Raw genomic sequence first — 26,556 nt, 5'->3', positions numbered from 1 at the left:
ATCGCGTAAATATACGTGTGACGTTAAAACCCGCAACCACCCAACACGGCAAATCAGTGAGGTTTGTCACGTAAGCAAAACGTGCCAATTCGTTAGTAGTTCAGCACTAACCAGTTGTGTCATGGAGAGTAAACCCACAACTTTTACAATCCCAGTCCCGTGACATTTCGCTGGTAACAACACCAGCATCATCAGGCGACAGCCCAGAGCCGAGAACACGTGGCTCAGAGACATGGAAATTGGAACAGAAACTGAAGAGTTCGACGTGAAGCAGGGAAAAAAGCCAGCTTGGAATTACCTCGGTGCAGGGATTGAATTCGATTCTGGGGCTCTCGATGCACAGAAACAAACACGTGCTACAAGTTGCATCCCATCGTCAAGCCACAGCTGTGTGAAGGCCTCTCCCCATGCTGGTCCATGAGGGTTAGTCAAGTGGGGGGTGGGGGGGGCTCAGCAGTGGTACAGACATCGCGCGGCACTGGTGGCAGACGTGGCCAGGAATTGAAATCTGGTTACCGGGTTCAGAAAGCAGTGGGTCTAACCACCACGCTTTCGCTCCACGTTAGACACGGACATACACGCGGACATATGCACACGTAAGCAAACACATACTTGATGCATGCACATACACACACACACATATATTACCACACACGTATACAAAGAACACCCATGTAGCCTTGAACAAACTATTTGGGCAAGTGCCATTCGCAAGTAATTATGAAGACCGGCACAGCACAGAGGGGGGTGGGGTGGCCAGCACCATGCCCGACCACCTTTGTCTCCCCAGTGGTGATGTTTACATACCACACAAGGTACTCAATTAATGCTGAGTTGACCTAGCGGAGGCCCTGGACCGGCTCAAATATCCGTTCGCTGTCATTGGCCGTGGGTGGGAATCGAACTCGGGTCGCCGAGTTCGCATCGCAACGGGTTAACCGCTGCACCATTGCTCACCCCCCCACCCACACAAACACACACACGCGTGCACGCTCTCGCGCACGCACGTACGCATGCACACGTATGTCCCCAGTGCCCCAGAGCGATTTAGATGGCGCCGGGGACTGATGGCCTCGGGAGAGGAGCCGAGCGCACAAATGCGATCCCTGGAATCGGAGGGGGGAGGAGGAAAAAGAACTGCGTGTCGGGGGGTTGGGGGTGACCAAATGCATTCGTAGCCCACTCTCACATTAACCCCATACGCCACAAGCGCGTCTTCAGGCACGATGCCCCGATGGTTGCAGAGTATTTCTGGCCGTTGACCACAACTCGTAACGGCCACCGCAGTGCTTCTTCTGCCTTGCCGCCCCAAACAGGCGCTTGCTCGCTAGCGGCGCCCGCGCGCGCACAGTTGATGTCGCTCTATGGAGGATCTGTCATCTTGTTGTACGTGTGTATGTGTGGGCACGCATGCATGTGTCTGTGTGCTTTACGTGGACAGCGGTAGTGTGAGCGGTGAGCGCACCGCGCTACGAACCTGGTGACAATTCTCGCTTACGGTCAATAACAACGGTGAATAATATAACTGGTCCTGTGCCTCCCCTAGGTCGACTCAGCCTTAAGGGAGTACTTGGTGCGATGTGTAAACACCAGCACTGTGGAGACAAAGGTGACGACACCACCAGCGTGTGTGCTGCGTGGGCCTAAATAGAAGACGTAGGAAAACGTGAGGTTAGAAATAGACAAATATGAAGACAGATAAACAGACAGACACAGGCAGACAGAGGCCATGATACACACGTGGAGAGTTACACAGACAGACAGGACGAGGCAAAGCCCGCGATGACAAAATGCGAGGATGGAACACAGCAAGAGAACAGAGGATGCGAGAGTAGGTGGAACAATGGGAGGAGGAGGAGGAGGAGAGAAAGAGAATGTAAGCAGAGTAGACAGAGCAAGAGAGAGCACGCGAGAGAGAGGGGGAGAGAAAGCAGGAGAGAGACAAAGAGTCCAGAACAGACACACGGAGTACAGGATAGAGAGCCAGACGCAGAGATTACAGAAGAGAGAGAGAGATAGTAACCAACACACACACAGACGAGTACATTAGAGAGGAGAGAGCAACACACAGAGTGCATTAGAGAGAGAGAGAGAGGAGACGCGCGGGCGGCGAGGAAGAAACACGTCAAGAGGAAGAAGCAGCGTGCGTTTGGGGAAAGGTTTCCACAGCTAGAGATCGTGGACGATGAAGGCGACATCGCCACGGAAATCAACCCGTCTACTGTGGTCATAGAGACTCACTCCCCACGAGCTACGCATGAAGCGAGGACAAATACTATTTGCTCAGCCCTCGACCAAGAGGATGAAGTCGGTGGAGAGTCATCGAGCACACCCGCCAAGGGCGAGGACGAAATGGATGGGAATGAGGAGGAAGGTCCCCGTCCCACTGCTGACCCAAAACTAGTGGAAGAGACACCCCGGGGCCATCCACCCGAAGAGCCTGAGCTAGAGCCATCCCAGACCATCCCTGACACTGGGGGAGAAGACGCCGCTGGGCCATGCGCCAGCCCAGCCGCTGCAGCTCTTCCAGCGGAGCCAGACGCCGGGGAAATCGACTCAGATCGGGACGACTGCTTCAGCGTGGGGAGCGAGAGCAGCCAAGGGGTCTACATTCCTTGACCCTCAGACTTCCCTGGTCTCCCCGGAAGATCTCTGCCCATTCCTCGACGAGACTAACGTGAGGAAGGACAGAGCGAACATTGCCTTGGCTCGATGGAAGGACAGCAAGGCAGTAAAGGCCTCTGTGATTCAAGCCGAGAAACTCCTCGCCAAGCAGGGACTCGAGTCCCGGGGCAAGGAGAGGGCAAAGCTGAGATATTTCCGCAAACAAATTAATAAGTGGGAGGCTACGGAGGCAAGGAACAAGCAATGCCTAAACGTGAACGGGTGCAGGGAGGCAGTGCGGAGGTTTTCCGCAATGTCTCTTGCGAGGAAACACGCTGCCTCTGTCTTCTTCATTCAGGAAACGCATCTCACGGTCGAGGATGACTGGAGGAAGGAGTGGGGAGGGGACTCGTTCAACAGCCACCTTGACAACACCTCCTGTGGAGTCGCGACCCTGTTTGCTAAAGAGTTTCATCCCGAGCTCATCACCCAGACCGAAGTGGTGAAGAGAAGGCTGCTCGCGGTAACGGTCAGGGTGGGCGATGTCACCACCCACCTACTGAACGTGTATGCGCCGGTGACCAACAAGGAGAAGATCCCGTTCCTGCACCCCCTGAGGAGGCACCTGACTAGGATCTCGGACGACGAGTGCGTGATTGTGGGGGGCGACCACAACTGCACAATCGGCGCCCTGGATCGTTCGGGGAGGCAGCCGGGGGGAGTTGGGCCGAAGAGGGAAATGCAGGGACTCCTGGAGGACGCCGCCTTGGTGGATGTGTGGCGCATACATCACCCGGGCCAACGCCAGTTCACGTACACGAGGACGAGGCGCGATGGCTCGGTGACACAGTCCAGGCTCGACAGATTTTACATCTCTAAGAGCTTTGTGACGTGCGCCATAACGTCTGGCATCAGGGCGGCACCCTTCACGGACCACAACCTCGTCGTGCTCCGTGTCAGGCTGGAGAGGGCCCGCGAGGGCAAGTCCCACTGGCATTTTAACAACTCGCTGCTAGAAGATGGCGCCTTCATAGAAATGTTCCGAGGACTTCTGGGAAGAGTGGCGAAAAACCAAAACGCAGTTCGACTCGCTGGCCCAGTGGTGGGATATGGGAAAAGTGCACACCAGGCTGTTGTGCCAACAATACACCTGGGGGAGCACCAGACTGAAGAACGCGGACATCACCGACATGGAAGCCCGAGTCCTCGATTTGGAGAGTCACCTCGCCGAGGACAGTGACCCTGCTCTTCTCCGAGAATACGAGGAGAATAGGGAGCGTCTCAAAGGGCTACAGGAGGAGCAGACGAGGGGAGCGTTTGTGCGATCCCGGGTGAAGCTCATCACCGACCTCGACACGGGATCCCCGCTTTTCTACTCCCTCGGGAGGCAGAACGGGAGACACAAATCCATGGAGTGCCTCTTTGATGGGGACGGTGTCCTGGCGCACGAACTCCAGCAGAAGTCGACCATCATCAGAGACTTCTACGGCAGCCTGTTCTCCCCTGAAGAAACATCGGGAGCGGCCCAGGCGGAGGCATGGAGTGGTCTACCCACCCTGGAGGAAGACGGGAAAGAGCTGCTAGAGCAAAAGCTCACCAGGAATGACCTTGACGCAGCTGTAAGAGGTCTGACCCCCAAATAAATCCCCAGGTTTAGACGGGCTAACAGGGGAGTTTTACGCCGTTTTTTGACCATCCCTACGGGAGGACTACAGAGAGGTGCTGGAGGAAGCCTCTGTCACCGGGGTGATGCCTCAGTCTTGGAGGAGGGCGGTGCTCACTCTGCTTCCCAAGAACGGAGACCTGAGGCACCTACAAAACTGGCGTCCGGTGTCCCTCCTGAACACAGACTACAAAATATTGACGAAGGCTCTCTCCCTGCGACCGAAAGGGGTGATTGCACAAGTCGTAAACAGGGACCAGTCCTACACCATCCCCGGACGAACGATCCACGACGGCATCTTCCTGGTCAGGGACCTCATCGCGGTGTCCCAGAGGTTGGGCATCCCAATCGCGTTTCTGGCCCTTGACCAGGAAAAGGCTATTGACAAAGTGGACCACAAATTCCTGCTGGGAACCCTCAAGACCTCTGGTTTTGGGGATGGCTTTGTCCGAACGATCCGCCTACTCTACACCAAGGTCAACGGCGCCCTCACTGCCCCGTCAAATTCGAGCGAGGAGTGAGACAGGGATGCCCATTGTCGGGCCAACTTTATGCCCTGGCTTTAGAGCCTTTGCTGAGTCTCATAAGGCGGAGACTCAGCGGCCTGGTGCTCAGGGAACCAAGTGTCAAGTTGGTCCTGACGGCATACGCCAACGACATCCTCCTCATCCTTCATTCCCTGGATGATGTCGCCCTGCCGCACGAGTGCCAGGAGGTCTTTTCGAAGGCCTCCTCGTCCAAAAGTGTAGCGGCCTGCTGGTTGGAGCATGGGACATGACCGAGTGTCCGGAGAAGGCAAAAACCATCAATTGGAGCACAACATCGCTGCACCACCGCAAAGGAACTGGGTCGAGCTGGAGGAGAAGGTGAAGGACCGGCTGGGCACCTGGAGTCGCCTGTGCAAGTTCCTCACCTTCAGGACAAAGACGTTGGTGGTGAGCCAGCTGGTGACGTCCATGCTGTGGCACCGACTCTTCTCCCTGCACCCCCCCATGAGCCTCGTCAATGCGCTTCAGAAGCGAGTCCTCGACTTCTTCTGGTCGGGCGGAGGACACCGGGTCGCCACTGGGGTCCTGTCCCTGCCACTGGACGAGGGCGGTCACAGGCTGGTGTGCGTGCGGAGTCAGCTGGCCACCTTCCGACTGCAGGCCGCGCAAAAGTTCCTGCACGCTGCCCCTGCACCGGCCTGGGGCATCACGGCCTCCTTCCTCCTGAAACAGCTGGGGGGTCTGCAGTGCTCCAAACAACTATTCTACATGGACCTGCAGGGCCTCCCACTGGGACAGCTGCCACCTTTCTACAGGAGCGTCCTGCAGACATGGAGCTCCCTCGCCGTCAGGAGGCTGAACCAGCCGCGATCGGCCGAAGATCTGGTCTTCGAACCGATCCTCAGGAACCCACAGACAAAGCTGCCATCCACCACCGCCACCCCCGGCATGGAGAGGCGCCTCACCAATGCGCGGCTCTGGTGGAGCCTGAAACACGGGGCCGGTGGCTCGGACCAGCTGTGATGGCCGCAAAGACAGGGCTGCAGTCGCTCCGGGTGGCTGCCCGGATCCTGGCCGAAGCCAAGGGGGCCTTCTCAGCGGCAACGGGGAGAACGCCCCCCATCGGCGTTGGGGATGACGAGGCCCGTCTCGGTCCCCCTCCACCGGAGCTCTCCGTCGTGCCGCTGCATCGCCAATGCCGACAAGCGAAGGCGGATCACAACCTGTGCCGGCTGGAAAACCTACCGGAGGTGGCCTTCGCAAATGTAAAGAGGAAGGTGCTCTACTCCTACATAGTCCGGTTTCACCAACAGGACACCCTGAGGAGCCACAAGGACCATGCCTGGAGGAAAGCCCTGCTGCCCTGCGTCTCTCCGGAGAGGCCTCGCTGGAGGCAACTCTACTCCAGCCCGACGTACAACTGCATCGGTGACCTCAGCTGGAGCATCGCCCACGGCACCGTCACCACCAACGCCTCCCTGGCGCGCTTCACTGACACGTCCCCGGAGTGCCGGTTCTACGGTAAAGTGGAGACGGTGGCGCACCAATACGTGGAGTGCAAGAGCCTGGACTTGTTGTTCAAGGTCCTGAGAAACATACTCCTAAATTTCAGCCTCCACTTCTCCCCGACGGTCCTCATCTTTGGATACCAAAAGGGCGACGAACTCCAACATCTTCAGGGGCTGGTCAACGTGCTCGTCGGCTACGCCAAGCTCGCCATATACAGGGCGAGGAAGGTGGCCCTGGAGGGGAAACGTCCGGCCAGCAGCCTGGGCATCTTCCGCGCTCTGGTCGGAGCCCCAGGGTGTGTGGGCTGGAGTTCCGCCATGCGCAGCTGACCCACGCCGTGCCGGCCTTCAAGGAGCGGTGGGCGATGGAGGAGGCCGTGTGCTCGGTGGCAGATGACGGGGAGCTCTGCATGCAGTTATGAGCTACCCGTCGAAGGCCGTTGGACTGCGAGAAGGGCTGCGTGCAGAACAAGAGTGAGCGAGAGAGTGAGCGAGAGAGTGAGCAAGAGAGTGAGCGAGAGAGTGAGCGAGAAAGTGAGCGAGAGGGTGGGGGGTTACATAAAGCAAAGTTATAAAAAATAAAAATTGCAAAATGATGAACGAAGCAAAGTGCCGACTACACCGAGCATATTCTTGTTTCCACTGATCGTAAAATAAAAAAGGAGAGAGAGAGCGACACACAGAGTGCATTAGAGAGAAGAGAGAGTAACAAAGACAAAGATCCCCCATATAGCCTTAACAGACTGTAGGGGCAAGTGCTGTTAGCGAGCACCTATGAAGGCCGGAACGGTACACGAGGGGGTGGGTGGCCAGCACCACGCCCGACCGCCTTTGTCTCCCCAGTGACGATGTTTACACACCACACCAGGTACTCATTTGAGGCTGAGTCGACCTAGGGGAGGCCCAGGACCGGTTCAGATAATCGTCACTGGTGTTGACCGTGAGCGGGAATCGAACTCGGGTCGCCGGGTTCGCAGCGCAGCGTAGCGCTAACCGCGACACCACCGCTCCCCAAAGAGTGACACACACACGTACAGAGCACATTAGAAAGGGGAGAAAGCACCACACAGAGTACATGAGAGGGGAGAGAGCGAGAGAGGAGGTGGAGGAAGGCACGCCGCCGCCACCACCACCGACACCGCGCATGACCACTCCACGCGAGCGAGCATCGCACAACAATGGGGGGGGAAAGCTTTTAGCCGCTTCTCCGGCCCGAAAGAAGCGCGCCAAGTGAGGAGGCACATGAGAAAGAGAGAGCACCTTCTGAGGATCGGGGCGGTGGTGGGGAGGGGGGGGGAGAGAAAAGGGGGGTATGCGGGAGCGCCAGGAGGGAAGTACGGTAGGGAATGGGGGGGGGGTGTTCGGGTTTGGATGTTTTGCGGGTGGGAGAGGGGGGTGGGGGGGGGGCGGCAAGCCTGGATAAAGCAAGAAAGGTCGAGCGAGTGAATAGCGCAACCTCACAGTGAATCAACAACGAGATCATAAAAGCCAACGCAAAAAAAGCATAAAAGACACAATGTGTATAAATATTATAAATGTGCGTGCGCGTGTGGTCGCACGCGTGTGTGTATGTGTGCGTGCGCGAGTGTGTGCGTGCGCGCGTGTGTGTGCGCGCGAGTGCGAATGTTTTCAAAGCCCGCAGAGACAGGGGGGACACAAAGCAACCGCCATGCAACTCAAGGGCTTTAGAGCACGGGAGGGACTTCTGTTGCTGCGCGCGATAATGCATCACCGCCAGGAGCTCCCTCGTGCCAGTGCCACGGCCGTCACCGGGGCTCAGATTCAACGGCGCGAGGTGCTCGCCCCGGCCGCTGGCGTGCGCGCGCAGGGGCGTCTTCTTCGCCGATCCGCTGCCGGGCGAGTGCTTCCCCCCCGCGGGGCGCGTGCAACGCGGACGCAGGAGCGCAGAAGTACGGCACAACTAAGGGGTGTCGCTGCCCTGCCCTCCGTCGACCACCGCGTCAGCGCAGGGACGCGCTTCCGCCTACGAGGGCGGCCTGGCGGGCGTGGCGGTCGCACGTCCAAGCACTGTCCGAGCTCTCGCGAGATCGGGCACGTTGCCGGGTCAAGCTGAGTCTCGTGTATTATTTTGTTGAACCAGGTGAGAGCTCAAGAGGCCGGGTCGGGGGTCACTTGCCATGGTGCCCTGGGCGATTTGGTCACTTCTCAAATCCACGCCGTGGGCGTCTCTAGGATGTGAGCGGCCGTGGCCCCTGTTGGGTGGCGGGTGGGGGAGAGCACGGCCCTGCGGAGCTACAGGCCACGTGAGAACGAGGAATATTTGCCCTCAAATATACGGAGCCAGAGGCAGGCGTTTTTGGAAAGAGGCCCTCAAAACGAATTTCCCTAAAAACAGCAAACAATTGGGAACACGGCCCTCCGAGGTGTTGTTTAGCAGAATGTCAGACGTTTTAACTCATGCACAGACAGCCAGACACACACAACAACAACAACAAGCGCCATTCGCCACTAAGTGGCGGCGACGTCACCACAGCACGTTAAGGCCACGTGAAGTGTCGAACGCCCGCTGGAAGGAGGTCACGGGACAGACCCAGGTGCCATGGGTCGACTGACTGAGACGCCTGACCGATGCAACACCTGTGCCCCCCTACTGTGCCAACTTGCTCTGTTTTAGCTGCCCGGCGCTCAGCTCGTTGTTGTGAGCGTCGCTCCTCTGCCCTTCGTTGTTGCTGGAGGGCGACTGCCTACAACTGCCCAGTAGCGTCCTTCACGAGCCTCCTCCATGGAGGCCAATCTTGACACCGCTGTTACGACAAGTCCACACACACCCACACACCGACACTCACCCCCACCCCCCTACTCCACAAACACACACAGACGGCAGCGTAACTCAACGCACGTTTTGCAGCTCAGTGGACGTCAGCACCACTTGTGCGTCCTTGGGCGCCATCTCTTCACTCTCCGGCAGTGCTCCTCCACCTTCTTCGCTTCCACCTCCTCCTCCACCTCCTCCACTTTCTCCGGCTCCTCCAGTGCCACCGTCTTCGGCACCGCGCCCTCCGCGTTCGTCGGCAGGCGTCTCCGCTGGCACCATCGTCTGGCTGGCGGCCGGCGGGTCACCGGGACGCGGCGGCTCATCGCGCTCCTCTTTCTGATGAGGACCACGAGAAGACGGGGGGGTCACGAAAACGAAGACGGAACAGCACCGCCCGACTGAACGTCGCCGGTTATGGGCACGCACCGCAGCCTGCGACAATCAGGCTCGTAAGTACAGCCCGGCTATCCGACTGGGTCCATTGGCCACCCTGGTAAGGATACACGTATTGATAATAATGATCGTGTGGAAGACGGTATGCACCGTCTGCTTAGGCGCGAGAGATCCCGTCCACAGGTGCCCTTGATCCCACAAGGAGAAATTGCAGTGTAAAGGATAAAAAGGTTCTGCAATCACCAACGAATACACTGCACTATTTTTATGTTAGCAGGTAAGGGATGTAGCTCTTTTTCAGAAGCGACCTGACCACAAACGATAGCTCAACAAAGTGGCTCGTCGCGTGGATTTTTTTTTTTTAAGCAGCCAAATACTCGAAACGCACGTTTCTAAATGTGGAGGGGAAAACCGGAGGACCCGGATAAAAATCAACGTGATCACGGGGAGAGAGACACGCAAACTCCAAATATACAGGCGTCAGGGTCGGGATCAAAACCACAGTTAGTCCATCAGCAGGTCGGTTGTGGTGGGGTAAAGCGTGGGCATTCCCACCTCTGCCAAGGTGCCTGGCGAGCACGAAAGAGTAGGCCAATTACCATCTGGAGGGGCTCGCTAGCGCTCCATGCAAGAGAAGCACTTCCGCCTGCAGTGCCGTGAGCGCGCAATCGCGGGGCTGTGACTTTACCTTTTTATTTTACACAGCAGAGGGGAACATTGAAACACGATTCGCCAACACATACTCATTTGACTCGACTGTACTCGGAGAGAGAGTCCCAGTTGGTAAAAGTGTGTGCGGGGGGGAATGAAACGCTACGGAACGAGGAAACCCAGCGCCGCACGGCGAAGAAACCGGCTCATTCGCGGTGAGCGCGGGTCGCCTCAGACACAAACAAACCGCCCAGGGGAAAGAGATGGCGAGCGAGAGCGAGCGAGCGAGAGAGAGCGAGTGAGCGAGAGAGAAAGGCCAAGACGGCGCCATTAGTGCCCGCGTCCACCTCGCGCGCTAAACGCGTAATTGTCCGCGAGCCGAGGCCGCAAGTGAGTCCTCTCCCTCTCTCTCTCTCTCCCCGGCGAGTAAATTAACGGAGGGCGCCATTCAGCGAGTCCACTCTGTAATGGACGGGGAGTGCGTAAACGAGCGGCCTGTTTGGCGGAAGGAAGAACAAATGGACAAAACTAAATGGTGACATTTCCTATATTACGTTCCCCGTACCGTCTCTCTCCCTCTTTATGGCTTTATTTTGAGATTTTGGAGAAAAGATTGAGGGTAGTAGGAGTGGTAAGGAGAGAGGGGGGGGGGAGGTAGAAAATAAAAATGCCAAACAAAGCGACACGCAAGCGAGCGCGCGCAAAACAGTGTGTTAAAATGTGTCAAACACGCGGCAGCATAATGAGCCTAATGCACGCGGACGCCCGAGAGGGGAGTAATCGTCCGCTGAAAAGACTGCGCGTTAATTAGCGCTAATTAATACCACTAACGGCGCAAAGTGGGTACCAAATTGCCTTGCTTCTCGAAGCACCCATTATGGTGGAAAAACACACACACCCCACGTGTGAGATAGATAAATAAATAAATACACAAGCAGCGGGGGGGGGGGGGAGAACAAAAACGCGTAAATAAAAGTGTGCCCGTTAATTTGCAGAATGCGCGGACCGGCGCCGCTACCGCCGCGCTGCAACACTCGGCGTGATTAAACACGGGGGGGGGGGGAGGGCGACGGGGGGGGGGGGAGGGGTGGTGGCGAGAGTGACCGCGAGGTTGGAGCACCAGAGCCGGCACCACACAGCCACCCGTGGTTAGACCGGGTTCTCAAATGTGTGCCGAGTTGATGGTCTCAACCCCCTGCCACCCCCCTCCCCCCGTCGGCCACCAATGTCCTCGCAGCAAAAAAAAAATTTCCAATCTAGATTTCAAGTTTTCGTGACTGCAGGAATCCATACTCTTTGGTTCTTTCGGTAAAGTCACGTAGGTATACAAAAAAAAACACGACGTTTCGGGCGCAACACAAGCGTCATCAGGTTGAAACAACCACAGCAATAAACAATTGCTGAAGCGGGCGCCCGAAACGTCGCGATTTAATTTATTTTGTACCTACGTGACTTTACCGAAAGAACCAAAGAGTAGAAAAAATTCCCACCCAGTCAAATCTGGCCTTGCACTTTGTTTGGGATAATTCCAGTTGTGAGGATCGGTTGGAGTGGCACGAAGAATATGACTCTCTGTAGCGGCGCGGGTGGAAGAGTGTGGCCCGCCATTCTTTGTGGAGCTCAGTCGATGGCAGAGCGTCTATTTTGGGAAAGCCTTTGATCAATTTGGAGAGTTTTAAAAATTCCCTAATAGCAACACAACTTTATAGTGAAGTATTAATGAGATTTGGATCATCTTTAACAAAATTGACCGTGATCCTCCCCCCCACGACAGAGCTCATGCATTTTTACTTTCCATTTTATTTGGAAAGGGTTAAACACACACACACACCTCTTCACTGATGATCGCTGGTCCCACATCACTGCCCTGATTCTCGAGTGCTGGTGCAATGATTCTGGACACTTTCACATCCTCGCCACCAACACCACCGCCACCACCACCACCACCACCGCCGCCGCCGCCACCACCAACACCGCATACGTTGGCCGCTCTCTCCCGCCGCGCCTTCATGTCCGCTTGCGCCTACGACAAACGAGGAGGACGTCTCATATTGGACATACAAGACATGCTCCTTCTCGTGCGTTGTGATTAAACATTAGTACAACTCGGCACTGACAAGTATGTAGGTGTGTACCACGAGTTCATCTATAGCAGGGGTGGGGAACGTCCGGCCCGCGAAATCATTTGGGTCTGGCCCTGCCAAGGCAACCGCAGGCGGGACTCGAAATTCAATAAATCTAGGAGAAAACGTGTAAAAGCAGTTGCGAGTAGCAACATCATCAATACCAGCTAACATCACATGCCTCGCCAAAGAGAAGAAGTTCCAGCCCATCACATTATGGGTGAGTTAATTAAATGTTTGACCAAATATAACAGGCTAATTATTAAGTTGACGATTTTGTATGGCCCGCGAATGATGTCATTCAAATGGCTCTTGGCAGAAAAAAGTTTCCCCACCCCTGATCTATAGGGACCCTCCGAGAAAACACAAGGCTTCTAGAGCCCAAAGATCGCCCACTTCCACAGGCAAAGGGTCATGGGATTTTGTTAAAAGCAGATGAGACAAAGGTAGCCCGGTGGACCAGCGGTAAAAATTCAGTTTAAACGTTGATTATGAGCGGTCAAAGTGTTGACCTGGCAACACCGCCTGTGATTCAAATTTGATTCTCAAGGGTAGTGGAGTTGGTGGTTAGTCACCAATGATTTACATGAAAGAGCCACTGACTTACACAAGAGTTGTGGTTCAATTGGGTTCTCAAGTGTGGCGCGGTAATGTTCTCGGGCTGGTTGATAATGATTACGCACGAAAAAAATAAACCCCATCACATTGCGTTATGCACTTAATTGTGATGAATTCCACTTCTAAAATTACAAATATCAGTTTTACCTCTTCTTGGTTCTTTCGGTAAAGTCACGTAGAAGGGAAAATAATTCTCACGACGTCCTCATTCAGACACTGTCTTTCCGACAGACCTGTTCTTCACCTGAGGACGGCTGCTTGTGTTGTGGCCGAAACGTCGTGAGAATTATTTTCCCTTCTACGTGACTTTACCGAAAGAACCAAGTAGATGAATCCCTGCAGTCACGAAAGCTTTAATTCGAAATCAGTTTGACCGTCACACGGCGAGCGTTTCTCTCCGCAGCAGGGCAGGGGCTGGCCCCCCGCCGTGCGGACCACTTAAAGGGGTTTCATAAATAGCTTTGGGATATCCGCATACGTGCGCCGCTCGCTGACACTGTGCGAATGCGCTGCTCTGCGAGACTTTCGAACGGATTCCCCGCCTCGCGACGAGAAGCCGACGGCACCACCGGAGCAACCGAACGGGGACAAAAAGTCCAAAATAGACAGGGCCTCACGGTCGCCTTGGCTCCCCCGGCGCCGCCACCGCCGACACAGCCGGCGTTGGGCCTCGCGCTCCTCGGCGCCACGTCGCGGTTCTCCTTGTTGCCGACGTCTCTGCGTGACGCCGCCGACGCGTTGGCCTTGCCCGCGCCGCCGCCGGGCGGTCCGCCGGCCGGCGGCGGCGCGTTTGTCGTTGGCACTGACGCGGCGCCGCCACCGGCGCCGCCGTTTGCGGACGCGTTTCCGGAAGCTGCCTTGGCAAGCGCCGTGGCCGAGCGGGACTTGGAAGGGCGGCCCCTCTGCACCATCTCCCAGCCGTCGCCGTCTGCCGCAGATGCGCCTGCGGCGGTAGAAAAATAACCACCACATCATCGTCACATTGATAAAGAATATGGTAACGACTGACCATGATTCACGATGGTAATGATGACGAAGAGTATAATCATGCTGATGATGATGAATATGACATTATCATCATCAGCCATAATCTATCTGCTGGATGAAGGCCACCCCAAGCTGTCGTCATCTCTCTCCGTCCAGCGGTGCAACGATCCATTTAGGTCCCAACACACGTGCCGAAACCATTGTCCGCTCTCTGGGGGCAAGTCCTTTGGCAGCCACTCCATCGTTAGTCTCGACCACCGGCCATCGTCCCTTCTGGCCTTGACGCGGATCTGTCCAGGCCCACGTTACATAGTCCAGCGGATGTCGCTCTATAGCTTCATCGCTCATGTGCACAAGCTTCACTGGCTCCCTTTCGCCAGCAGGACAAATGATAAAATCGCCTGCCTTTGTCAACACGCCTTCACCACCGGTTCCCCACCATACCGCGCCTCGCTACTCTCGCCTTGCACTGAAGCTCATGCTTCGGACACAAAGGTTACAGCCTCACGCCACTCTACACTACACTACTATACAATACACTACTATACATTACACTACTATACACTACTATACACTACACTACTATACACTACACTATACACTACACTACAATACACTACACTACTATACACTACACTAATATACACTACAATACTATACATTACACTACACCACTATACACTACTATACTACACTACTATACACTACACTACTATACACTACACTACTATACACTACACTACTATACACTACACTACTATACACTACACTACTACACACTACACTACTATACACTACACTATACACTACTATACACTACACTACTATACACTACACTATACACTACACTACTATACACTACACTATACACTACACTACTATACACTACACTACTATACACTAAAATACTATACACTACACTATACACTACACTACTATACACTACACTACTATACACTAAAATACTATACACTACACTACTATACACTACACTACTATACACTAAAATACTATACACTACACTACTATACACTACACTGTTACAGCCTCACATCGGTTCTCTGCTATCGCCCCCTCGGTGTGGAACTCCACGCCTTTGCACATCCGCAACATCAAATGCACTCTGACTTTAAGGAACATCCCAAGGCCTCTCCAGATGTGTTGGGTCAGGGCTTTCGAGCAGACCCTGAGCTTGGCTCCGCGCCTCTGAGTTATTGACTTGTCTGCAAAATCTGGCCGCGTTATAAACGTCATCGCTATTATTACTAATCAATGTCGGCTGGCCGACATCTCAAGGGCAGCAGCCGGCCAAACGCTACGTGATCGACAGGTCACATGACCTGTCCCTTTCAGGAAACGAATGCAGCACGTGGAGCGGAACGTCGGACATCACGTCGAGCAAAATACGCGGGACGACCCGAACACTCGTGCACAGCCGTGAAACCTTACCACAGCTGCACTCAGGATTGTGGAAGTGTCGGCCTGGCCACCACTGCGTAAAATAATGTCGTTACAATCTGGCGTTGAGCTTGGCTTGGCCGTGACAGCTGGTGCAACGTTTGTTTATTATCTTCTATATATATAAAATGGAAATTTGTGAATATGTGTCTGTTCGAAATGTTTAGCATACTTCCCGACATGCAACAAACTTTACATTTGGCATGTGGGTAGCTTCCAGACTGCACACAATGCAAAAAGTATAAAAGTAGACTTTTGTATTTTGGGGGGGGGGGGGGGGTGCGCAATAATGGATATATTTTGCACGGCAAGTGAGCGGTGACGTCACATCTGTGATGTCACCCGCATGCGGCAGCGTCACGCAGTGTGCCTGCTGACGTCACGTATCCCCCCCGCCCCCAAACCCTCCGCGTAGGCCGCGTATTAATCCAAGACAAGAATCCGAGTCCCGGGCGAAGCCGGGTAGTAAAGCTAGTATTTAAATTTTAAAAAGTGGCTACCGACTCATCTTCTTGGTTCTTTCGGTAAAGTCACGTAGAAGGGAAGTAATAAAATAATAAAAATAAAACATAATAAAACAATTCTCACGACGTTTCGGCCACAACGCAAGCAGCCGTCCTCAGGCGAAGAATGAGAACATTATCAAGCTAGGAGCTTATATAGGTGTAGCGAGGAGGAGCGCCTTAACAAAAGAATGTGCATATGAAGAGGAATTTAGCATACCAATGGGCAATGCATAGGAGGTGGGCGGAGGGGTTTCAAAGTCCCATTATGCCCATGCATTATGCAGGATCAACAGCACCACGGGGGGGCGCAAGGAACAGCGTTAATAAAGGAAAGGAATGTTAGTGATATGTAGCTGCATTTGCCAAACAACCACGTAGAAAACCAAAGTGGAAACTACATAAAAAACTAAAATATAAACTGATACTTACTATACTCTACAATAAGCTGAGTTACTAACAACAAATAATAAATTACAATTCTACGTCGTAAGAAGTATATAATATACTTCCATCTAAACTTTATTCTCTTAGCATATACAGTACTATATACTGCCATAGATAAACCCAACATTAAATTATATACTGTATTGCTGTAAACCACCCTATACTTTATACATTTTAATATAACACTATGTATTATTCAACTCACCCTAATGTGTATCGAAATGGTTTATTACGTCCTTCCAATGATTGCTAAGCCTGAATCCATCTTCTCGGTTAAAATTGTCTCTGTGTTTGTATATGTGGATCGCCTCATGAACGAATCTCTCATGATAGCCAGATGGCTTGCAGAGAACCTCCGTCTTGGAGAAGTCAATGTCATGTGAGCCCACTGAGTTGTAACAGTGGTCTGCCACGGCTGAGGTGTTTGTCCTACCGTGTTTTAGATCAGCTTTATGTTCACGAATGCGGTCTGAGACGTGTCGTTTGGTTTCCCCAATGTAACTGCTACCACAGAGGCAACTTAGTTTGTAGACGCCAGGGTACTGTATGTCTGGAATCACATCTTTTACAGACGGTACCAGATCACGGATTTTATGTACTGTGTTGAATCGGACCTGGATCTTGTGTTTAATCAGGATTTTGGAGATCTTTTTTGTGACCCCAGCAATGTAGGGTAAGGTGATGGTCTTGAAAGGCTCCTCAACAGGATCTTTCTTGATGGTTGGAGTGATGGCTTTGCGGATTGTGTAGTCGGAGTAACCATTAGCTTTAAGAGCTTGGCGTACGTGTTTGAGTTCACTGGAAATGTGTTCATGGTCGGAGATGCATTGGGCTCTATGATATAGAGTCTTGATGAGGGAATTCTTCTGGGATGGATGGTGGTGGGAATCCGGTTTTAGATAAGCATCCGTGTGGGTGGCTTTCCTGTAGACAGAGTGGCTCATTGAACCATCAGGTCTCCTTTTGATTAGGACATCCAAAAAGGGTAGCTTGCCATCATTTTCGACTTCCATGGTGAATCTGATGGCTGGGTGTATGGAATTGATGTGGTCGAGAAATTGGTCTAGAGCAGGCCGGCCATGTGGCCAGATGACAAAAGTGTCGTCTACGTATCTCTTCCATAAGGTCGGGCGTAGAGTGGCAGTCTGGATGGCGTCCGTCTCAAATTTCTCCATGAAGATGTTGGCTACAACCGGAGATAGGGGGGAGCCCATTGGGGTGCCCTCAATTTGCTTGTAGAAGGTTCCATTCCAGGTGAAGTATGTATTGGTTAAGCAGTGTCTCACCAGGGGGGGTACCCCAGCATTTAGTCCTTGATGAACCAAGTCTTCAATGATTGCGATGGTGTCAGGCACAGGCACCTTGGTGAACAAGGAAACCACATCAAAACTGACAAGCAGGTCGTCTGGGGACAGGGCAATCCCCTTGATTGTCGATACCAGGTCAGTAGAGTTTAGTACTGCAGAGGTGGTTTTTCCAGTGAAAGGCCGTAGGATTTCGGACAAAAAACGAGCCAGTTTGTAAGTGGGGGAGTTGATAGTAGAGACAATGGGACGAAGAGGTGTATCTTCTTTATGTATCTTTGGCAAGCCGTACAATCTTGGTGGCCTGGCTGCAGAAGGTTTCAACGAGAACTGTTTGGTCTGATCAATTAATGCGGTTGAAGCAGAAATGATGTTGTTGGTTTTGGAGACGAGGCTGTTGGTGGGGTCTCTTTTTATTTTTGTATAGCTGCCATCGTTGAGTAGTTCTTGAATTTTGTTGTTGTATTCTATTTTGTCCATGATGACAGTGGCATTGCCTTTGTCGGCTGAGAGGATGACAATGTCATCCCTCTTTTTTAATTGAGCTAATTCAAAACGCTCATCTTTGCTGATGTTGCTAGCTGGCATCTTAGCGTTTTTGAGGGTTACAGAGATTTCAGATCTTGCTACGTCTGCAGCGATGTGACTCAAGCCCTTGAGAGCTACATCTACTCGAGCAATTATATCATTAACTGGTATGTGTCTAGGTGTGACTGCAAAGTTTAGTCCTTTAGCTAAAACGGATTTCAAACCTTCAGAAATAGGACTGTTACTGCGATTAATTACGACTTTGTTAACATCTAGCTTTTCAATGTGTGGGTCCGGTTTCTTGTTTGAGAGGCGGTTGAATTTGGAAATCAAGTTGTCCTTACATTTAGTCGACATAGCGGCAGCTGAAGAGGCAGTCATTTTTTCCACGTGTTCCCAATCCGATGTGGACATTGTTGCACTCAAAGATAAGTGTGATTTGTAGAGTGTCTTGTCTAACTGATCTAGTTCGGTGCGCGTAAGTCTGATTTTCTCTGAGATAAGAGCTAAGCTAGTTCTAGACAGAATTCGTTTCGCATTAGAAGAAGTTACAGCAGCAGATGTTAGTGTAAATGCGTTTGGTATTACCTTAGAGTCGCGGCATCTCTTCAGAAAGGTGAGAGACTCGATTAGCTGAGCCTTCTTATCCCGGAGCTTGTTAAAGGATCTCAAAGTTATGTGGAAACCCTCCCCGTAGAGGCGGTTAAATTTCGATTGCCGGCCTGCTCTAGACCAATTTCTCGACCACATCAATTCCATACACCCAGCCATCAGATTCACCATGGAAGTCGAAAATGATGGCAAGCTACCCTTTTTGGATGTCCTAATCAAAAGGAGACCTGATGGTTCAATGAGCCACTCTGTCTACAGGAAAGCCACCCACACGGATGCTTATATAAAACCGGATTCCCACCACCATCCATCCCAGAAGAATTCCCTCATCAAGACTCTATATCATAGAGCCCAATGCATCTCCGACCATGAACACATTTCCAGTGAACTCAAACACGTACGCCAAGCTCTTAAAGCTAATGGTTACTCCGACTACACAATCCGCAAAGCCATCACTCCAACCATCAAGAAAGATCCTGTTGAGGAGCCTTTCAAGACCATCACCTTACCCTACATTGCTGGGGTCACAAAAAAGATCTCCAAAATCCTGATTAAACACAAGATCCAGGTCCGATTCAACACAGTACATAAAATCCGTGATCTGGTACCGTCTGTAAAAGATGTGATTCCAGACATACAGTACCCTGGCGTCTACAAACTAAGTTGCCTCTGTGGTAGCAGTTACATTGGGGAAACCAAACGACACGTCTCAGACCGCATTCGTGAACATAAAGCTGATCTAAAACACGGTAGGACAAACACCTCAGCCGTGGCAGACCACTGTTACAACTCAGTGGGCTCACATGACATTGACTTCTCCAAGACGGAGGTTCTCTGCAAGCCATCTGGCTATCATGAGAGATTTGTTCATGAGGCGATCCACATATACAAACACAGAGACAATTTTAACCGAGAAGATGGATTCAGGCTTAGCAATCATTGGAAGGACGTAATAAACCATTTCGATACACATTAGGGTGAGTTGAATAATACATAGTGTTATATTAAAATGTATAAAGTATAGGGTGGTTTACAGCAATACAGAATATAATTTAATGTTGGGTTTATCTATGGCAGTATATAGTACTGTATATGCTAAGAGAATAAAGTTTAGATGGAAGTATATTATATACTTCTTACGACGTAGAATTGTAATTTATTATTTGTTGTTAGTAACTCAGCTTATTGTAGAGTATAGTAAGTATCAGTTTATATTTTAGTTTTTTATGTAGTTTCCACTTTGGTTTTCTACGTGGTTGTTTGGCAAATGCAGCTACATATCACTAACATTCCTTTCCTTTATTAACGCTGTTCCTTGCGCCCCCCCGTGGTGCTGTTGATCCTGCATAATGCATGGGCATAATGGGACTTTGAAACCCCTCCGCCCACCTCCTATGCATTGCCCATTGGTATGCTAAATTCCTCTTCATATGCACATTCTTTTGTTAAGGCGCTCCTCCTCGCTACACCTATATAAGCTCCTAGCTTGATAATGTTCTCATTCTTCGCCTGAGGACGGCTGCTTGCGTTGTGGCCGAAACGTCGTGAGAATTGTTTTATTATGTTTTATTTTTATTATTTTATTACTTCCCTTCTACGTGACTTTACCGAAAGAACCAAGAAGATGAATCCCTGCAGTCACGAAAGCTTTAAATCGAAATATGGCTACCGACTGCTGCTGGTCTGAAGATGTCAACTCGTACCATTCGTTCCACTTTGTAATTTAGTGAGCGCTTTGAAATGTACGTTTGCTTGAGACTGGCAGGCTTCCACGAAAGCTTGCGCACTTGTCAATCGTCACGCTTATAAGTTAACGGAATGCTTATGCAAGATGAGGTGAGTATTAACCCAACGAGCTTCAACCCACGAAAAACACTCTGGAAGGCTTTTGCAATTAAACAAAAATTACAACGGCACCCAAACTAATAATACAGCATCATCCCCATTCCAATTTTACAGCTCGCAAATTATGTTTGCTATAAATTTCTCATCTAAAAGGCTCCACTTAAGATTACTTCTTTAAATCACGTGTACTCAAGTCATAAAAAAAACGTTGAATTATACCACGCGCAGTTAAAGTGTACAATGCCTCGACCTTTTTTTGTTGACAATGCGGCGAACATTAATGTGACGTTGTTTTTCAAACAAGACGAGAGACGATCGAATCAGACGGCACGGTAAAACATTAAATGTCGGGCCCTTTGTCAATTCGACTGCTGGCAAGAGGGCCTCCCCCACGGCGTCGCGGCAGCCACGGAGGAGTGTTTCCGGCAAAACTCCGCCACGCCGATTGGTTTCGCGCGCCACCGATGATAGCCACATCTCGGGAATTCGTAGTGGAGACCTCGCTCCGAGCACAGCCTGCGGACCACCGCAACCGTCGCTGTCATCTGTCTCAGGTCAGTTTAGGTCGATGTTAAAATTCTGAATGCTTTCATTTTTTCGGATAATAGCCCTGAAAGCACTTTTGACGTTCTTGGGAAGTTACAAAACGCATTTCGGGAAAGATTTGACATTCATGTCTTTGACCGGAGCAAAGGCGAGTCCCATTACTACGCATTGCCGCCAGTCGGCAACGAGCGCAATCATCGCACGTGCTTCTCGCCATACTTCTCCACGTGAGTTTAAATCAATCTTCGAAACGGGTTGTGACCTTACGACTAAAACTCACACTGCGATGGAACGGGCATGCTCATTCAAAACAAACAAAAAATGTACTCGCGTAACTCAATCACATTAACTTTGTCACTCAAAACATAGCATAACGGAACACGGTACCAAATAAAGCAGGATTGGCGGGTGTACATACAATGTTACGCCTTCCCCTGGCTCGTCCTGTACTTTAAAATACTTGTTCTAACTTCCAAGCCATGATGGCTGTCTCACTCTATCCCCAGATCTGCTCCAGGTGCATAAAAACTGAGGATTGTGGGTAACGGGCTGCTGGGATTAAGGAGGCAGGCTCAAAACTCCCTCCCCGCCCCACACGTTCCGTGCATGCAGTTGCAAACAACCGCCGAAGGACGGGCGGCAGGGGCTCGAACCTCGGTACAATGAGCGTCACGGGAAGGCCAGCCATGGCAATCGGACACTTTGGATCCAGAGTTGCTGGAGCAGAAATACGAGTGATAATGCACCCGGCGGTTAGGCCAATTTGAAGACGATAATTGAAGGCCGAACCGTGTAGAAGTGAGATGGAATGAGTACCGCGCGGTGGCACAAATTAGACAACAGAGAATAAATGCATAAATTGACTCGCTGTCTGTTGATGGCCACTTAGCATTCTGGGCCTTTGGGCCTATTCCCTTCTGACAATTAAATTCATAGAAACAGGTCGAGGAAAGTGGCAATTCGTTACATAGACGTGAGTGACTTTTTAAATGATTATGACATTTAACCAGGAAAATATTTTGGCAAGGATCACCTCATTTGCAAAGGTGTCAATTGATGCTCGCAGAGCACACCACATAATGACACATGTACAAACTCACACTGCATTTAGACAATCTATTGGACTTACTCTCCTGCGGCTGCTGGGTCCGCTCCGGCCCGCCGGCTTTAGGGTCCGTGCCGGGTTTAGGCGCCTGCGCCGCGCCCGGTTGACTGGCTCGAACTTTGTCCGCCCAGCTCGACCCCACGGAGCTGCGGCAACGGGACGGAGAGACGGGACAGAGAGAGACGGGATGGAGAGACGGGACGGACGGACGGGACAAAGAAACGGAACGGAGAGACGGGATGGAGAACAAGTCGGAGAAACGGAACAGAGAGACGGGACGGGGAGAGACGGGAACGGGGGGAGATGGGAAGAAGAGAGACGGAACAGAGAGACGGGACGAAGGAACGGAACGGAAAGACGGAACAGAGAACAGGTCAGAAAGACGGGATGGACAGATGGGACGGAGAAAGATGGAACAGAGAGAGGGGATGGAGAGATACGCGATGCAGAGCAGATGGAGAGACGGGCCAGAGAGAGACGGGACGGACAGACGGGACGGAGAGACGTGATGGACAGACGGGACGGACAGACAGGACAGCGTCGTTCGCTGTGAGAGCATTATTTTGGCTGCTGCAATAAATGTCCACATGATGATAAGCCACTCCGTTGAACTATCGTTTGTGGATAGGTCGCTTCAGAAAAGAGCTACATAGCTGAGTGGGCCTTACCAGGTAAAACAAAATATATATATACAACAAATCCCGATACAATATTAATTTCCCCAATTGGACGATTATCACGATGTCAGTTTCCCATAACGCTGTACTTCTATTTCACGATTGTACTGCAGTGATTTTGTACTTTTCTGTACAACCAGTACAACAAAAAAAAGAGATTCGTTAAAAAGAAATATTCACTGCGGATCACTCAATACGGGCCTACCATAAGCATCGTAATAAATCGAGCTTTAAAAAACTATCAGGCTTATTACGCGCGTGCAGTAATTTACTTTGTAAATAGTTAAACAATTCAACTGCCTTTTAGAAATGAGAACTGGACCCCAGAAATGCATCGCTTAGCGGATTATGTAAAAACTGTTCATCGGGAAACATTGTCAATGTAATTGTTGTCATCGCCCCATGGTATATAAAGTTCCGCCTCCAACTCTGTACAAATGCGGTACGATAGAAAACGTCGTCGTCATACGATGGCCGTGGATCCTACATCGCAGGACATGTCCCGTCGTACCGCGGAATTGCCGTATCGCAGCGACCCAAAGAAAGCTCGACGTGAGTTCAAATCCCCCGGTTGTTGGGAAGTCAACGGTGGTCGTACCACGTAAAGACTGGCGCCGGTCAAGGGGAAATGTGGAATTGCCGCCCACTGGCCCAGCTAAAAGGCGACGCTCCACTCTTGCTTCGAGTGGAGGCGACCGTAAACGTGATGGTCACAGGGTCAACATATTCACAACCGTCCACAAATATCTGATGAGCTAGGAAAGTCACACGTCACGATGGAAGGGTTCTTTTTCTCTCTCCGGGGCCAAAACTGTCGCAAGGCAATACTTGGCAAATGGATGACAATGACGTGACTGGTTAATTTACAGTTCGATGCAGATTTTATAGGGCATTTGGCAGGGCACGGCGGACTCCTGCAGCATGCGTAAAATGGATTGACAGCATGCACGGTTTTACAGAGGGCTCACCTAAGTATGCTCAGTCTACCAGCAAAGTGCGGGCTGCAGAGACAAACATAGTGAACCTGACCACCAATATCGTGACCGCCAGCACCATTAACAAGGACAGCAAAAAAAACAACCATCATCACCACCATTATAGTCATCACCATCATCATCAATCATTTATAGCAACCTGTAGAAGGTACAACAACAACAACAACGGCAGCCGCCAATCACCACAAAGTGGCGGCGACGTCAACATGGTGCTTGTGCCAGGCAAGGTGCACTTTGGTGCACCTTGCCTGGCACAGCAGCAGATCACCGCATACTGCCAAGGCCACGGCGGCCACCACCACAGCCGACATCAGGTCAATCACCAGTGTGAGGCCCACCACCATCAAAGCTATCACCATCAGGTGTGCCACACATACCACCACCAAGCGATCACCACAACCACCTTCAGAATAAAGTTTTATTGGGTTAGATCGAGTAAGTAACACATTCCTGCGGAGGGAGCTGGTAGGAACGTTGAGTTGCTCGGTCAATGGCCAGGGTGAACGGCGGCGTGGTGTATTCCGCAAATAAGCGCTGTGAGGGCGGGCACAAGCTGGCGTGAGTAGGTTAAACGTTGAGTTTTATAAGGGCACCACGGGGTGACCAGCCCCTCCCCACCCCTTCCACCCCTTCTACCCCCCACCCAGTCCCACCCTCCCCACCCAGCCCCTCCCCACCCTCCCCTCCCCACCCAGCCCTCCCCACCCTCCCCATCCAGCCCCTCCCCACCTCTCCACCCGGCCCGACCCCTCCCATTTTTGGATGCACGACGGACGGACACAATAATCCCCTGTGGGCTGGTGGAACCAGGTGGTTCCTATCAGTCGTTAACCCGCCACCACCTGACACAGCCAAGTAATAATGTTTGCCACGTTAACGAAACGTGCCGATTAGTTGCTACTTCAATCCACCGGTGTGTTGTTATGCATAATATTGGTCACGAAAGTCTACGTGTCATAATTACCTTATTCGGGTTAGCCTACGTATAAAATGAGTCAACGGAACCATTAACATGAGATCCACACCGCACAACCATCACCACCACCACCAACACCACCGCCATCAGTTCCACCACACAAACAAAGACAAAGATCCCCCGTACAGCCCTAACAGACTGTGGGGGCAAGTACTGTTAGCAAGAACCTAATAAGGCTGGAACGGTACACGAGGGGGTGGGTGGCCAGCACCACGCCCCAGTGGCAATGTTTACAAACAGCGCAACAGGCTAAGTCGACCTAGGAGAGGCCCAGTCCCAGGGCCAGTTTAGATCATTATCACGGGTATTGCCCGTGTCACCGGGTTCGTAGTGCGGAGCGCTAACCGCTGCACTACTGCTCCCCCCCCACCACACACAGACACAATCACCACGGCCCACCCACAATTCCACCCAGGCCCACACCACCACCACGACCGTGACCACTGCCACCGCCACCACGTCTTACTTGTGCACCGGCGCCGCCGGGAAGGTGAGCTTGCGCTTGGTGCCCGTGACGGAGGTGATGCGGTCGGGCGGCGGGCTCGGCGCCACGTGCCGCCCCGGCGACATCTTGCGCACCTCCCACGCCAGCGAGGTCGGCCTGGGAGAGACGGGCGCACGGCCAGGCGGCCTCGAGTGAACCCCCGTCATCGTCGAGAGGAGTTAACGAGGAACGAGAGAGAAAGAGAGAGATACGCCAACGTGGTGTAAGGGTCTGCAATACAGGGGTCGGCAGCTCGACTTCCCGGCGAGGCGGTTGAAACGAGGGGCAGATTTAGTAAAGCCAATCCGCCGCACTGCTGCTTAGCCTGCGAGCTTCTGACGAGACTCGATTCTATTGATAGGCAGGGTACTAAAATGTGATTGTAGAAGCGCCCGGTATGCAGGCGTACGTGGTGGACCTGCTGGAGGTGCGTCCGTTCGTCGTCATGGTGGGCACACACACTGGCCCATTTTGGAGGGACGTCTGAACACTGACGGGCTACCGACACAATTACATCACAAACAGAAACACGGTTGCAGGGCGGCCGACCACAATGCACCGCTGGGTTTGCCGAGTGGTCCAGTTATCGCTCGTCAGTGATGTTAACCGCGTCTGAGAAATACAACTCAGGTTGCTGGTTTAGTAGCGCAGTACGCTAACCGCTTCGCCACCACTCCACCCAGTTTAGAGAGAGCACCAAATCGTTCATCAGTCACGCGTTTGATATTTGCGCCATTCGTATATCAGTACGGCTATCATGAAGGTGGGTGCCGTGTTTTGCAGATAAGCGTCGTCTACGGCAGTTCAGCATGTAATAATTTTTCACACACAAACAAACGCGGCATAGCAATTTCCTCTTGATCAATTTTTTTTTAGATCTTTACACTGTTTGCAAACCCAAGGATTAAAAGAAAAATTATAATAATTTTGTCCACGCTTTCCTAAATATATATTTTTCCCTTTCCCCCATGCTATGCATTTTGTAGACGGCAAAACATTAATTGGCAAGCCATGTTACTCAAACAGAGCTTCAATCAGAACCACTTAATAAAGCTAAATTGTGGCTGTTAGCCCGCCTGCTATAATGGCTCGCGACAAAATAGGCACATTAGCAACCGCTTGCAGGTCAACAAGCAAGCCCTTGGCTCACCACGTGCACACGATGAATAGAGTTGGCGAGTGGACGGGTGGGCGGGTGGGCGGGCGTGCACGCGGGCGGGTGTGCGCGGGTGGGCCGGCCAGAGGAGTGTTAACCTCTTCATGGA

General features: G+C 52.0%; 1 protein-coding gene across 5 annotated transcripts in view; it reads right to left on the bottom strand.

Annotated features, from left to right (window-relative positions):
• Positions 1 to 26,556, bottom strand: part of LOC144734938 (S phase cyclin A-associated protein in the endoplasmic reticulum-like) — a 229,050-nt gene that overhangs the window by 139,874 nt on the left and 62,620 nt on the right. For all 5 annotated transcript variants that reach the window (XM_078617403.1, XM_078617404.1, XM_078617405.1 and 2 more), the window contains exons 6-10: positions 25,274 to 25,408; positions 22,184 to 22,305; positions 13,442 to 13,767; positions 11,915 to 12,106; positions 9,124 to 9,375 (exon numbers count right to left, since the gene is read on the bottom strand). In XM_078617403.1, coding sequence (XP_078473529.1) covers positions 9,124 to 9,375; positions 11,915 to 12,106; positions 13,442 to 13,767; positions 22,184 to 22,305; positions 25,274 to 25,408 — 1,027 coding nt within the window. The remainder of the gene's footprint in view (positions 1 to 9,123; positions 9,376 to 11,914; positions 12,107 to 13,441; positions 13,768 to 22,183; positions 22,306 to 25,273; positions 25,409 to 26,556) is intronic.

This window comes from Lampetra planeri, chromosome 53 (genome assembly GCF_965212315.1).
Source record: "Lampetra planeri chromosome 53, kcLamPlan1.2.h2, whole genome shotgun sequence".
NCBI lineage: Eukaryota > Metazoa > Chordata > Hyperoartia > Petromyzontiformes > Petromyzontidae > Lampetra > Lampetra planeri.
This window is presented reverse-complemented; position numbering and strand designations above follow the sequence as displayed.